Source organism: Eumetopias jubatus, unplaced genomic scaffold (genome assembly GCF_037043125.1).
Source record: "Eumetopias jubatus isolate StellerSeaLion01/CBP00866 unplaced genomic scaffold, mEumJub1_p1.0 scaffold_8, whole genome shotgun sequence".
In the NCBI taxonomy this organism is placed as follows: domain Eukaryota; kingdom Metazoa; phylum Chordata; class Mammalia; order Carnivora; family Otariidae; genus Eumetopias; species Eumetopias jubatus.
Window position 1 is genome coordinate 104,366,325 of NW_028274814.1, and position 14,360 is coordinate 104,380,684.

At 33.2% G+C, this 14,360-nt stretch overlaps 1 protein-coding gene across 3 annotated transcripts in view; it reads left to right on the plus strand.

Moving 5' to 3' along the window:
- The window catches only part of OTOGL (otogelin like), a 128,157-nt gene extending 114,722 nt beyond the window's left edge, over window positions 1-13,435 (plus strand). For all 3 annotated transcript variants that reach the window (XM_088025646.1, XM_028105500.2, XM_028105502.2), the window contains 10 exons: window positions 540-641; window positions 1,142-1,246; window positions 1,332-1,372; window positions 3,520-3,583; window positions 4,652-4,830; window positions 5,278-5,382; window positions 8,294-8,413; window positions 9,797-9,842; window positions 12,485-12,564; window positions 13,235-13,435. In XM_088025646.1, coding sequence (XP_087881772.1) covers window positions 540-641; window positions 1,142-1,246; window positions 1,332-1,372; window positions 3,520-3,583; window positions 4,652-4,830; window positions 5,278-5,382; window positions 8,294-8,413; window positions 9,797-9,842; window positions 12,485-12,564; window positions 13,235-13,435 — 1,043 coding nt within the window. The remainder of the gene's footprint in view (window positions 1-539; window positions 642-1,141; window positions 1,247-1,331; window positions 1,373-3,519; window positions 3,584-4,651; window positions 4,831-5,277; window positions 5,383-8,293; window positions 8,414-9,796; window positions 9,843-12,484; window positions 12,565-13,234) is intronic.
- The last annotated feature ends 925 nt before the right edge of the window (window positions 13,436-14,360 follow it).

Below are 14,360 nucleotides of genomic sequence, written 5' to 3' on the forward strand. Positions count from 1 at the left end.
AGAAAGAGATTCTGATTTGTCTAATGTGGGTTGTTCCTACACAGAGGCCTGCTGAGAGTCAGGCACCTTTATTAAGAGTCATTCCAAGACAGTATGGGTGGGACATTTCATCAGGGTCTTTCAGAGAATTGTAATTGAAGTGAAAGGGATACTGAACAGCCCAAAAGAACAGGTGCCTACTCTATTATTCTTTCATAAATTGGAGTAATCAAGGGTAGTGAATTCAGAAAACTGAAGTAAATAAATCAATGACATTTTGATCCTAGGAAAAAGAAAGTTGCTCTAGAAATCTTAATGCTCTATATTTCTGGTAAGATCGTGTTTTCCTCGGTCACTGTGCTCTGGAAGCATATAGCAATATACCTAATAGTAGGGTTTTCATGACCAAATGAGGAGATCTGTTAAAGCCTTATTTTCCCTTTTTCCTATTTTATTAAACATTATTTCATGTTGATTTTTATATGTGTGTAGTAATCCAAATGAATAATTAGCTTGTTTTTAGCTCAGTTGTGATTTCTGGCTTTTTGTTTTACCTTCAGTTTGTGAATCTTGCACCAAACCTATTCCACTATGTACTGATGGGGAATTCCTCACTGTGGATCTTAATACTACACATTTCTGTTGTCCACAATATTATTGTGGTAAGTATATCTCAACTAATTTAAAATATTTAGATTTATCCAATATTTAAAAAGCCCTATGAATCTTCATTGCACTGTTATATCAGACCTTCATTGAATTCTAGTACATAAAATATATATCAAGTATAGGTAATATTTTCATACATCTAAGAGCTCTTCTTGGATAATATCATTACTTCCCCGAAATAGATTACTATGACTTTTCTCATCATCCTAGAATTTCTAGCTTCCCAGGTGATTCCATACATTCTCTACTTCCTTTCTTTTCTTGCACAACTGGCATTTCTCAGGGCTCTTCACCTGCTGAGCTGCCCTAGTTCTACTACTGTTGTACCTGCTTGGGAGTCATGTATTCCATCCCCACCGATACATGGCAAGTGAGTGGTGGGAGAAATGAGTCCATGCACAACATTAGCAATGGCAGTGAGTTAAACGGTAGGTAGTAAGGACAAGCTTTTACAAGAAGCTAACCTTTATCCATGGAATTTTTTTCTATTTAGTTTGTGACCCAAATCTTTGTCCTGCACCACTGCTTGACTGTGCAGAGGATATGAAGCTTGTCAAAGAAAATGTATCTGGTCAATGTTGTCCAACATGGCGTTGCGGTAACTAATTTTCATACTTTGAAGTTTTATTATAGTACAGTGATATATTCTGACCAATATAAATACGTTGATTTTTGCCTTTTAGAATGTAGCTGTGAAAACCTTGTTATGCCAACTTGTGAAGTGGTAAGAACACATATTCTGATTGAATTGTCATATTATTTAAGTTAGTTTATTCTTCCTTTATCCCCCTTATTTCTGAGTTCTCAGAGTTAATGAAATTATCCTCATTAAATTATACTGAAGTTGATTAAAGTAACATGCTCTGGTATCAGGGAGCAGTAAACCCTTTTTATTTACTTGAGATAAGAAAATGCAATCCATTATTTTTTTCACGGGTGACTGAATCTACTAGCCTTATATCTACTTCACTTCACTGGTCTTAAAATGAAGCAAAACATTGAAAAAAAGATTATCTCAATATTGAGAGGTGTCCCCAGTGATTCTTCAAGAAATTGTGCCAATGATGCCTCTGTTGTGAAGGAGGGGATATAAACATGTAACTGTTGGTATTTTCTTAAGAGTTATCTATGAACATTTTGTAAATAAGAAAGTTGAGGTCTAGAGAGAGCAAATGATTGAGATCTTTAGGACTCAAACCAAGGGTTGTTTTATGTCTGTGTGTGCTTTTGTGTATTCCTTTATTCTTTCTACTCTGCCATAACTTTTTGATTTCCTTTAGAAACTATAGCCCAGACATAAGTTGAAACAAGAACAAAAGCAAGTTGAAACTGCCTTGTTTTTATTCCTGGCCTGGACTCTTCCTACCTGTGCTTCACTTTCCTCATCTGCAATATAAAATAACAATACCTACATCATGTCAATAAAATAAGTTAATATAAATTACTTAGATAGTACCTGTTACATAGAAAGAGCTCAATAAGGATTAGCTAGAATTATTATCATAAAATAAACACAGTACTCAGAATGTTAACCACAAGGTACAGATCATCATGGAGAACTTTCTAGGGAAGTTAACCATCAAGAAAAGTTTGGAAGAAAGTGATAGTTTAGAATAATGGATGAAAGGAGTTGAACTATTCTAGATAGAGGCTAGGCTGAACATGAATAAATGCACCAAAGTGTGAGGTAAGAAATGTATGCTGAAAGATAGCAACCTTTCTTATGCCTTGAGAAAAAGCATCCAACTCTTGGTTTTGGCTCAGATCATGATCTCAGGGTCATGAGATCAAGCCCCCACGTTGGGCTCTACACTCAGTACAGAGTCTGCTTGGCATTTTTTCGCTCTTCCTCCCCTTCCCACCCCCACCCCTCTCCTTAGTTGCACTTGTGCTCTCTCTCTCTCTAAAATAAATAAATAAGTAAATAAATAAATATCTTTTAAAAAAAGAATCAAGTTAATTTTATTACTGATATCATATGAAAATTAAATGCACTCGGGAAAAGTTATTACTTAAAAATGCAATTCTTGAAACTTTAAATCTGGTACTACACTGAGAGGACCCTGTATCATTTCTGACAGGGCAGTGTTTAAGATTGGTATGACAGCAATTTATTGACACCTAAAGGTTATACCACATTTTCTGTGTGTCCACTCTATTGTAAGTTCTTTACCTGAATTGACCCATTTATTTCTCTAACTAAACCTAAGAGGTAGGCAGTGTTATTATACCCATTTTAGAGATGAGGGAAGTGAGGAGAAGCCTGACTCAGTAACCTCCCTGAGATCCCACAGCTAGCAGGCAGCAAAGCCAGATGGGCACAGAGCAGACTTGCTCCTGAGTCTGTGCTATTAGTCCCTCTACTATATTCTTCTGCTCTGGCTTTATATGCTGTCACAGGAGTGACATGATGTTTGCATGTCGCTTGCTCCATGCAAACATCAGAACCTTGGACCACCTCTATGGAGAAGATCAAGAACGTGCACCAACCAAAATTTCTAGTATTAGCACATATTCTCTTATCTCCAATTACTCACTAGAAGCCCAGAATCCAACAATATTTTCAAGTTATTAAAGACCATAAAGATCATCTTCTCCACTTTCACTCATTTAATAGATAAATTAAAGTTTAGAGAGATTAAGTGATCCATAATCATATTGTTTATTGTGAATTTTTTCTGTAGGCTGCTAATTAAATGACCACTGTGTTAATCAAAGCCTGTTCACTATCAAATATTTATTAAGCACCTGATATGTGTATGGCTGTGGGGTAGGGAACTTACTAAATGTTATACTGTGTATATATTTTTATAGTTGTCATATAATAAGCTGTATAAGTCATATTTAATAATAATAATATCTTTCTAATAGGGAGAATTTACTGCAATAGACCATAACTTTCAGAGTGACTGTGGATGTGTACAGTATCTCTGTGGTAACTATGTTTTATCTAGCTTTTAAATGATATGAATATTATTGGTATCTATTGTTCACTATTAATAAATTAAAAATGATTTTCTTTGAGTTGTATTACACATTTTAAGCCATTTTGCCAGTTTATTATAAAAATGCACTATTATTTTTCAGTTGCCTCTTTTGTAATATCTCTAAATGTTCTGACAAATATGTTAATGGGACAGAAAAATGAACGTGTTTTTCAGAGGCTTTGCAGAATTTAAAGTTGATTCTATGGTTCTTTTTAATATATATATTTAATATTTTAAAAATAAACATCTAAAAGGGAGACTTATTGTTCACTGTGCTATCATTATGGATGTTAACATTGTAAAGAATAGAATTGATTTTTCTATAAATTAACAAATCTTCATATTATGTATTGGTGGGTTAATGAAAAACCTTTTATTCAACAGCTTGAAACTTTTGCATTTTTATATGCAAGAAAGTTTAAATTCAGTTGTTGGCAAGGCACAAAGAGCTTCTGAGCTGAATCTTCATCACTAGCCTAGCCTAAATTAATATGCTTTTACTTTGTATCAACTACCTTCATCATTGAGTACAATGTACAAGGCTATATTTTGCATCACAACAAAACTGAAAATTTTCTCTCAAAAGAACCATTAAAAACCATAAAATGTTAGTGCCACCATGAAGAGCCCCACTACTGTTGATTTAGATATTGCTTCCATCTATATCTACTCCCCCAAAATGTCATGTTATGTTTCCGGAAGAGAGAATAACAAGTAGCTTGATGATAAGTCCAAAATTCTGGAATCTGCTATGAAGTATGGCTTGTGAAGGCAGTTCAAACAGTAAAGAGGAGTTGACTTTACAGATCACTTTCTTATTGTATGTTAAGGAATAAATGTGCTACATTCATTATTGAGTAAACTCTTGAGTTATTAACAAAATATAGAGGTAAAGATCTTATTGGTTTTGAAAAAAAATTGCACATCACAATGAAAACATAAATATAAGTAAAAGTTCCATTGATTGATTAATAAAAAACTCAAAATAGTACTTTTCATTGACTTTCTTTTCTTAGAAAAGGATGATGTGTGTGTATTTCAAGGAGTATCAGTATTGAATCCTGGCCAATCTATGATAAAGTATTTGGAAGGGGACTTTTGTTATACAGTGGAGTGTCTGGAAGAAAAAAATAACCATATAGGTTTTCACACTCTGAATTTTACAATGGTGAATTGCTCAAAAGAATGTGACATTGTAAGTATTCTTTGTAAGTCATTCCAGTGGAGAGTTAAATTAATCATAAAATGGCAGCTATAGAATTTTAACTAGTGAATACTGCATAAGTTCAAAGTATACACTTGAATAGTTCAATAATCTATTAATGTGTAATATATCTATACAATGCATATTTTCCTTTTCCTGTGTATGATCTTGAGCCTTATTATCTATTTATCTATATAGCTTGCTTGACCTGCTTGATGAATCTTGGCTGCTAGATGTAAAGGTTAATAGTTTTCTTCACTTTCTAATACAGCAATATAAAGTCAATTATTATTTGAAGTGCCTCAAATTCAACCTTTAAAATGCTTACAGGTGTTCTGAGAGAGCATATAGTAATACTGGGAAGCACTTCCAGAATGGATTCATTAAAAATATTGGTATTGTTGTGTGGCTAATTAAATGTACTATTATTATACCCAGCACCAGTTGTACATTCCATCTCCAAGTGATTATGATTGCTGTGGTACCTGCAAAAATGTATCCTGCAAATTTCAAATGGAAAATGGAACATCAGTTATATATGAGGTATGAATTCCTTAGTTCCTAAAATAAGTTCCTTGGAGGGTAGCTCTCTGTGCAATTTTCTGAAGATGTTCTTATATCAAATAAGTTTGAAAAATACCACACATGCGCACACACACACACACACACACACACACACACACAGAGTTCTTCGTACAATAAACACACTCATATACAGCACACAAGACACAGTTACATTTGTTACATTTTAAAGTTTCTGATAATTCCTGCTGTAAAGGAATATGTTTAACTCATTTCTGAAACTCATTTTAGTATAGATCCTCATTTTTTTTTCCAGATGTGAGGAAAATGGGCTTTGGGAATTGCTTATTTCTAATTGTTAGAACAAAGGGAAAAAAACATTATTTTATTCACTCATTTAAAATGAAACATTTTATTTTATTTTTTTTATTATGCTCAGTTAGCCACTGTGCGGTATATCATTAGTTTTTGATATATTGTTCAATGATTCATTAGTTGCATATAATCACATGTGCTCATCACATCACGTGCCCTCCTTAATGCCCATCACTCTGTTACCCCATCCCTCCGCCCCCTTCTCTCTGAAACACCCCAGTTTGTGTCCTGGGGTTCATAGTCTCTCATGGTTCATCTCCCTCTCTGATTTCTCCCCCTTCAGATTTCCCTCCCTTCCCCTATGGTCCTCCGTGTTATTGCTTATGTTCCACATATGAGTGAAACCATATGATAATTGTCTTTCTCTGCTTGACTTACTTCACTTAGCATAATCCCCTCCAGTTCATCCATGTCGATGCAAATAGCGGGTATTCATCTTTTCTGATGGCTGAATAATATTCCATTGTATATATGTATCACATCTTTTTTATCCATTCATCTGATAAAATCTTAAAAAACAAAGGTGGGGGGTGTCTGGATGGCTCAGTCAGTTGGGTGCCTGCCTTCCGCTCAGATCATGATCCCAGAGTCTGGGGATCGAGCCCCACATTGGGCTCCTTGCTCAGAGGGGAGTCTGCTTCTCCCTCTGCCCCTCACCCCTCTCGTGCTGTCTCTTTTGCTTGTTCTCTCTCTCTCTCTCAAATGAATAAATAAAATCTTTAAAAGAAATTTAAAAAATGAAGCATTTTAACAGAAATCTGAAACTCACAGTGTTAACATTTTATTATTTCAGTGGGTAAATAAGATAAAAGACTTAGAATATTTTTTTACAAAGAAGACTTCAAGAGTCAGTAATGCTATATCACATCTTTCTACCAAAAATAATACAATAATTATTCAGAATTCTCCTATAGTCTCATAATAACTCCATGTAGATTTATGGACTGACCTACTCCTTCCCTAGAAGAAAGAAAGGGAACTTTCTATTTTTAGTGCAGTTATTAGTGATGTCATCAGATTTAGGAGTGTGACTAATTCTTTATAACTTACATTACCTGAAAGTTGTTCCAATTTATTTTTGCCATTCTTAAGTTTTTCCATTAATAGTTTAATTAACTAGAGGTCTTACTTCTGGTGTTCTTAATTACATGGGATTAGTCACATACCCCCAAAACAGATTTCTCCAATCCTGTGTATTTTATTAAATAAGAAAGATGAATAATTGTCTTCTTGTGCCATAACCTATGTTTTGCAGTTATGTGCAAACTAGTGTTACCAATTTAAATAGTGTTGATACTGTTTGTCTTATCCTAGCAATATTTCTGTTTTATATTATTTTAAAGAAGGGGTTTTGAAAACAAAAGCTTCTAAAATGATGAGGAAGACATAGGTGTCAGTGAGAGAAAAGGAATCAAAATTTACTTGAAACAACACAGAAATTTGGGGCTTTTAGTAAAAGGGCAACATAAACTCTATAATCAATAATCCAGGAACCATCTATTTATATGACTAGTATTCACAGGGATAGCCTGAAATGTAGATAAAAGACTAAATTATGTTCAGAATATTTTTTGAGAACTCAACAAGTAATGCAATCAAGGTAAATATACATCAAGATTGTTAACTCTTGCTCTTTCAAAGATAAACTTTAGTTATCTAGAAATCTAATTTCTGTGGAACAACTGATTTTTGATTACAGATAAACAAGATAGTACTATTTGAACTGGATATTAACAGAATTACTATTTGAATTTGAATATTTTATTTTCTCTTATACCTGGACTTGGAGATCTTTTCTAATTAAGGTTCATAGAAGATCTAAAGATATTTATAAGTTAAAATAGAATCTGGAGAAAAAGAAGTTCATCGAAATTCCTTACTGCACAAGGAATCTTTAAGCCAGAGTTTGGCTAGCATTTTAAAATGTGGGTTAAAAAATAAGAATATAGATCGACAACTACAGCCCAATAATTATGTTATAATATGTCCAGCTGCTTTTATTTCTAAATAAGAATTCTGAAATCAGGAATGAAATAAAGTTATTATGTTTAAAAATTTGATAAAGGAATAGGAGTATGTTTTAAAACAATGATAAGGAATATAAAACTGGAAGCAAAAGTCAATAATCACTGTCATCCAAAGATTTTGTAATTGTTTTGTTGATAAGGGAGTAGAAGGAAGAATAAATAAATCTCAAGAAAGGAGGCATATTAACTAATACGATTTGTTGTTTTATAATTAGTGAGGGAATATTAAAACAAGACCTTTGTCACTTGGGCAAATTGGATAATTAATCTTGTAGTAGAAACACATACCTATTTGTTTCTTTCCTCTCTATCACTTTATTTCACGTTTACGTCTCAGTTCTAGTATGAAACCAAATACACATGCACACACACCATCTATGTATTTTTAATCCTTTTAGATAAGTTTGGGGATATTTCCAGATGGACATTGTATGCCACAGGAAGTTCTCTGCATCTTGGATAGGAAATATTCTACTTAAGAAACATATCAGATTTTAATAAGCAAAACAGTAACTTTCTCTTATTTTTAGGAGGGGAGTACCTGGCACTATAATTGTACCACATACGAATGTGTTAAGACTGATGAAGGGACAATGATTCTGAACTACAATATGGTCTGTCCTCCTTTTAATGAGACTGAATGCAAAATGGTTTGTACTTTATCATATCTAAGAAAATGTAGTATTACATATAATTTAGAAAATATGTTTTCGAAGGTCGTACATAAATACATTGTGGCTTATTTATTTTGGTGTATGTTTTATTTTCATGTATACATAAAAGCTCATTATAGTTCTTCAGTTTGCCATTTTGAGTTATAAATGGTGTTCCAAATAACTTTGATTCTCCCTGAACAGACATTGTGCTAGATCAAAGAATTATTGAAAAATCATTTGATCAGCAGACCTAGCCTCTCTTTCAGTATGAATTAATAATCAATTAGAGGTTGGCCAACTTTATTTCTTAAACACACAGCCAGATTTATGATACCATTCCCTTTTTAATTCATGCTGGCCTAAATGAAATTTGTCTTAACTTCTCTGAGCACAGGCCATGGTGGAACCTGGCATATATCACAGTGCTGCTGATCCTTTAGCTTAGATACCCCAATTCCTTATTCTCTCAGAGAAGAGTCCATTGGGAAAGTAGATTTTTGGAGGTGATAGATACTTTTTTCTTACAAGATCCTTCGTAGCTTTAACTATTTAGGAGATAGTAATCCCTAATGAAAAGTGAACTTTGTTCTGTTGTGTAGGCAATATTTTTCTTAAGTGTGCAGAAATAGCAGTCTCATTCATTTTTTTTTTTTCCCCAAGATGTGCCCTTTTAGTGATGGTGGCTAGCTGGCTGGGTAGGTAGATATTGTATATAGTAAAGTAATAGAATTTCAGCTCTGGAAAGAATCTTAGGCATCATATTATTTCCCAGATTCATTTTTATAGTGTAAATTCTGTTACTTGAATTGTAATTAGCAAGTTACCAAAAACAATTAGTGGCTTACTGTAAGAATTCAAAAAGATAATCAATAAAATTTTCTTAATTTAGTCTTAGGCAAGAGTCATCCTGAAGTGGTGGATTTTTTTGAATAAAATGTTAAAGAAAAGATACATCATTTTAAAATTCAATTATATTCAGGAACTTAGTCTTGTCTCAGAGTACTTTAGGTTATTTCAAGGAATTGAAAAAAACATAATGGCCTCTATTTGGAGTACCTATTAGTACTTTGCTTTGGTAAGAATTTTTTTTGTGTTATTTAAAATGTTTTAAATAAATAAATAAATAAATAAATAAGTGTTCTTCTAAGTAAGCTAATCTTTTTGCACTTTGTTTTACTAATGAATAACAAAAATTTAAACAAAATATTAGCTCCTAATTTTAAAAACAAATTCTCATTAGAAATGGTTAAGTTTCTATAATTTTCCTTTAAAGGTTTTGTGATATTTAATAAAAATACTGAGTTAGTTTTCTATTTCTAGTCCAAGAGGAAATAACAAACACTGTGAGTTTTGACTTTATTCCTTCTCTCTTCCTAGAATGAAGGGATTGTAAAGCTTTATAATGAAGGCTGTTGCAAGATCTGTAAGTGAGGACATATTACATGCATTAATTTGATAGATTAGTTTTAATTGCTCATGGTGATTATGATTTTTCTCATAAAATTCAGATCTTATGATGCAAGGAGGGAAGCACATTTTATAATATTATTTAAATGTTTGTCATGTGGTTAATTATTTTGTAATTTAGTCTTCTGGAATATGAATAAAATATTTTTAATTTAGATGAATATTAACCTAAATATCAGAAATTTCTTTATTGTTGTGTTTCCCAAAAGGTATTGCATAGGATTTTAGTAGGTTTTAAGTTAAAAAGGTCTCTGTGGTCTAATTTGCTTGGAACATGATGGGCTATACAAAGTTAGCCCATCTCAAAGATGAGAATGGCATTGTGACTTCAATAAGGACCTTGGATTCTATAACTCCATGTTGATTATTAAACAAGTAAGTACATCTTGTTAACCGAGGGCAGGCAGGGGAAGATCTATACAACTGACCATAATCCTGCTATTTATTGCCTGCCACACACCGGCACCATTATGCCCCCTGAAGACATTATGGCAACCAAACATCACAACAGTTCTGGGAGGTAGATGGGGAGGTAAGTATGGTTTCCCCTCCAGATAAAGAAATGAATGTTCAGAAAAGTTGATTGCACTAATCAGTAGTGGACTCAGGCCTGTCCAATGCCCAGGCCCAGGACCTTTCAATTCTGCCAAGCTCTCTGAAGTTGCAGAATAATACCAGCCTACCTCAGTTTCTCCCATCTGACATGTAAGGACTTGTGAGATAGTTTCTGCTTTGGTATCACAGAATCCTTGTCTGCAGGCTTTGCTTCTGGGTGACTGGGCTATCTTGGAGAGACTGGATGTTGGAAATGCCTCTTGGTACTAATAAGTTCAGCCAACTAACAATAAATTTATGCTGTCCCAGTTACATTCATTGCACAAATTAGCTAATCCAACTGAGTTCTATGAAGTGCCTGCCATGTATCAGGCACTCTTTTAGGCACTGGGACTATGGTAGTGAATGATGCAATACCTGCATGCCAGTGCATATTAGGAAGAAGGGGGAGAAACAATGAACACATAAATATATACTATTGTGTCAGGTAGAGATGAGTGATATAAAGAAAAATAGTACAGAATAAAAGGGATGGAGAGTGGTGAGCTGGGTTGCTAATTTAAGTGAGTGGTTAGAGAATGCCTCTATAAGGAGGTGTCATCTGGGTAGAGAATGAATGTCTTTGGAAATCCAGCCAGGAAGAATAAAAAGTATTGAAAGCAGAGGAAATAGCAAAGTTTGGCTAAGCACAAGAATGAAGGTAACAGAAAGAGGGTAGGTGCCTTATAGGTCATATTAAAGATGATTTCATTATTAACTAATCTTTCTTACATGAGAATAGAAAGGCTAATAAAGTAACTAACCACTGAGTGAAAGCACCATAAGGAACACACCAGCCTGCCCTCCATCACCAATTCTGAACCCCCGACCAGGCTATAGTTGGGAGGCCAGGGAAAGGAGAAGGAACAAGCCTAGGATTCTGAGGAGGAGCCACAAATGAGATGGAGGAAAACCAAAGGGGGTGTTTTGGAAGCCAAGTGTGTAAATTGTATCAGGGAGGAGAGAGTGATAGACTGGGCCAAATGCTGCTGAGAAATTAAGTTGGATGAGAACTAAGCTGTGACCTCCGAAGTTAGCACTTTGAAGGTCAAGAGTGACCTTGAGAATGACAGTTTAATTTCAGGCAATCTCTGCTACTCATCTCTGCTTCAACTGCAGTAGTTTAACTTTTAGATACTTTACATGTTGGAATTTCATATAAGCACTTAAAGATTTTGTGGCTAAACTAGTTTGGAAACTGGAGATCTAATTTCAGTCTTTTGCAAACAAGGAAACTCAGCAGAATGATTTCGGTGACTTTGCTAAAGTAACAAAGCGAGTTAGTGTCAGAGTGAAGTAAGAACCTTGGTCTTTTTGCATCCTGATTCAGGGGTTATTTAATCCACTATCCTATAGCATTAAATATATATTCTTAGCTGTATTATCAAGTGGTCATCCATCACACGCACAGAGGCATATTAATATATCATTAATTAATACAAAGTATTTTAATGTGAAGTCATAAGAGATCATTTCTGAGCCATAAATATAAACTATAATTTGACTCATCCATACATTTCAAAATGGTTAATAAATAATTCAATTACATTTATGTATGATTTTATCTTAACATCTATTAAGATAAAGTGGTTTTAAATCTGTTTTTAATTCTAAGATTTATGTATATATGCATAAAAGCCTAATTATGTACTTGTATATTTACTTCTACATACAATGTTTCATTATAAAAATAATTTCATATTTTTAGAATTTTAAACATATTTTATCTCTCTATATGATACACACATTTCATGTGTAGAATGTTTTGATTTATGATTATGATAACTATTCTAGGACAATAAGGTAAAGAGATAAGTATAATGCTAAAAATATGAGAAAATCTATTTAGAAAGTGAAAATAAATATTGAATGTAAAATATATGAGGGCAATTTTAAGTATACCTTGACATTATTTTATTTTAAATATAGGCATATGTTTAATTGAATTAAGAAACAATCTGACATGAGCCTTCTGATGAATAAATTCATTCTATATTTTATCAGGCAAACAAGAAGAAAGAATATGCCAGAAAGTGATCATTAAATCAATCATAAGGAAACAGGACTGTATAAGTCAAAATCCTGTAAGTGGAAAAATATAATTTGTTACATAGAGGGCATGTGTCTTTCCAAAAGTATATGTGTCACAGCACTAATATGTTTGTAAGTCAACAAAATGCTGAGTGTCACAATATTTAACTTTGAGATTATTCATACATTTTAATATTAAAATATTCCATTTGTGAAGAAGTGAACTATTTTTAGCATAAATAATCAATAGTTATGAATCATAATTGCAATCTAGAGAGATGGAGATTAAAACCAAATATATTTGACTACATATTTTCTTAACTATGCAATTTAACTCAGCAAAAATAGTCTTAGTTCTAACTTTACCCCATTTAATGTGACCTATCCAATACTACAGTCTACACAAGCCATGATACAATACAGATTACAATAGAATCATTAGATTATGATGAACATTATATATATACCTGACTAGTTATATGTGCAATTTATTTCAGAGTTTGATTTATGTCAGCCTTGCTGTCTGAGGCATCACCATGGAACATCCCTTGGACTTATTCGTTACTAAGTTTTAACTTGGTATTTTTTGCAGTCTTCTAACATAGAAGCTTGAGAGTTATTATAGTGATAATAAAGTTTCGCTTTCATTTGTTATCTTAGAAGAATTGAATAGACAGTTTTTAAAAATTTTAAGAATTCTTTTCTCATTATCTCTCCTTATAGGTAAATGTCACATCTTGTGATGGAAAATGCCCATCTGCTACCATATATAACATCAATATTGAGAGCCATCTAAGATTCTGCAAATGTTGTCGTGAAAATGGAGTGAGAAACTTGTCTGTGCCTCTATATTGCTCAGGAAATGGCACTGAAGTCATGCATACCCTCCAGGAACCTATAGACTGCACATGCCAGTGGAATTAAACTTTTGGATTCTAGGGACTCTATGCAATAATCATAATGTCAAGTGAAGTTACCTTCTAACACTATTATTTAGGCACTGGAAGATTTATACTATTTAACAATAACATATTTTTCACACTATTGGGATATGGCAATTTAATACTTGGTACAAATATATGCAATTTCCTAGGAAAAAATAGGTGTATTGATTTACTCTATTTTAAAGAATCAAATGATTTTAAGTTGTTCAGCTGAAATGCAGTTATGTATGTAATTGCAACATGCCACAGCCCTGGGATATTGTCATCAATTAGAAGATTATTTTGCAGAAATTTTCAGTTGCACCCAATAGTGATTTTTTTGCTTTACAAAGTCTGCCATAGCTACCCAAATTAAGATAACAGTACTCGTTCATCACCACTGTGTAGTCTGGTAAATGTAATTAGTTAGAATTGACATCTGGATAGTCATAAAGGGTAGGATACTTTGAGACAGATCACAGAACTACAGGATTTTAGATTATTTAAAGCCTGAATGAATATTAGGGTTGTTATTGCAAATTCCTTTCATTTTGCAGATATCTCAGGTCATTGGAGAAGCCGTGTGACTTACCCCAAGTGACTTGGTGCATTCCAGTCCTATGCTCTTTTCTTTTGAACAGTATAGTAAGGTGTCTGTCACAGAACCTTTGATTCTTAAAGAGTTTGCTTTGCATAGAATTAAGAATTTCAAACTCAATTCCTTTTAAAGAAATGAAAAAAAATGCCACACATACATATGTATATACATACATATAATAGTAATCCCAGTAATAGGAAATGGAGAAATGTAGCATTAGTTGCTAAATAGTGGAAGGATATCTTGGACTTTTATTTTTTTATACCATTACAACTGTTATTAACTATGTTGTTATTATTTAACATTTAATTAATTATTTGCTAGCTCA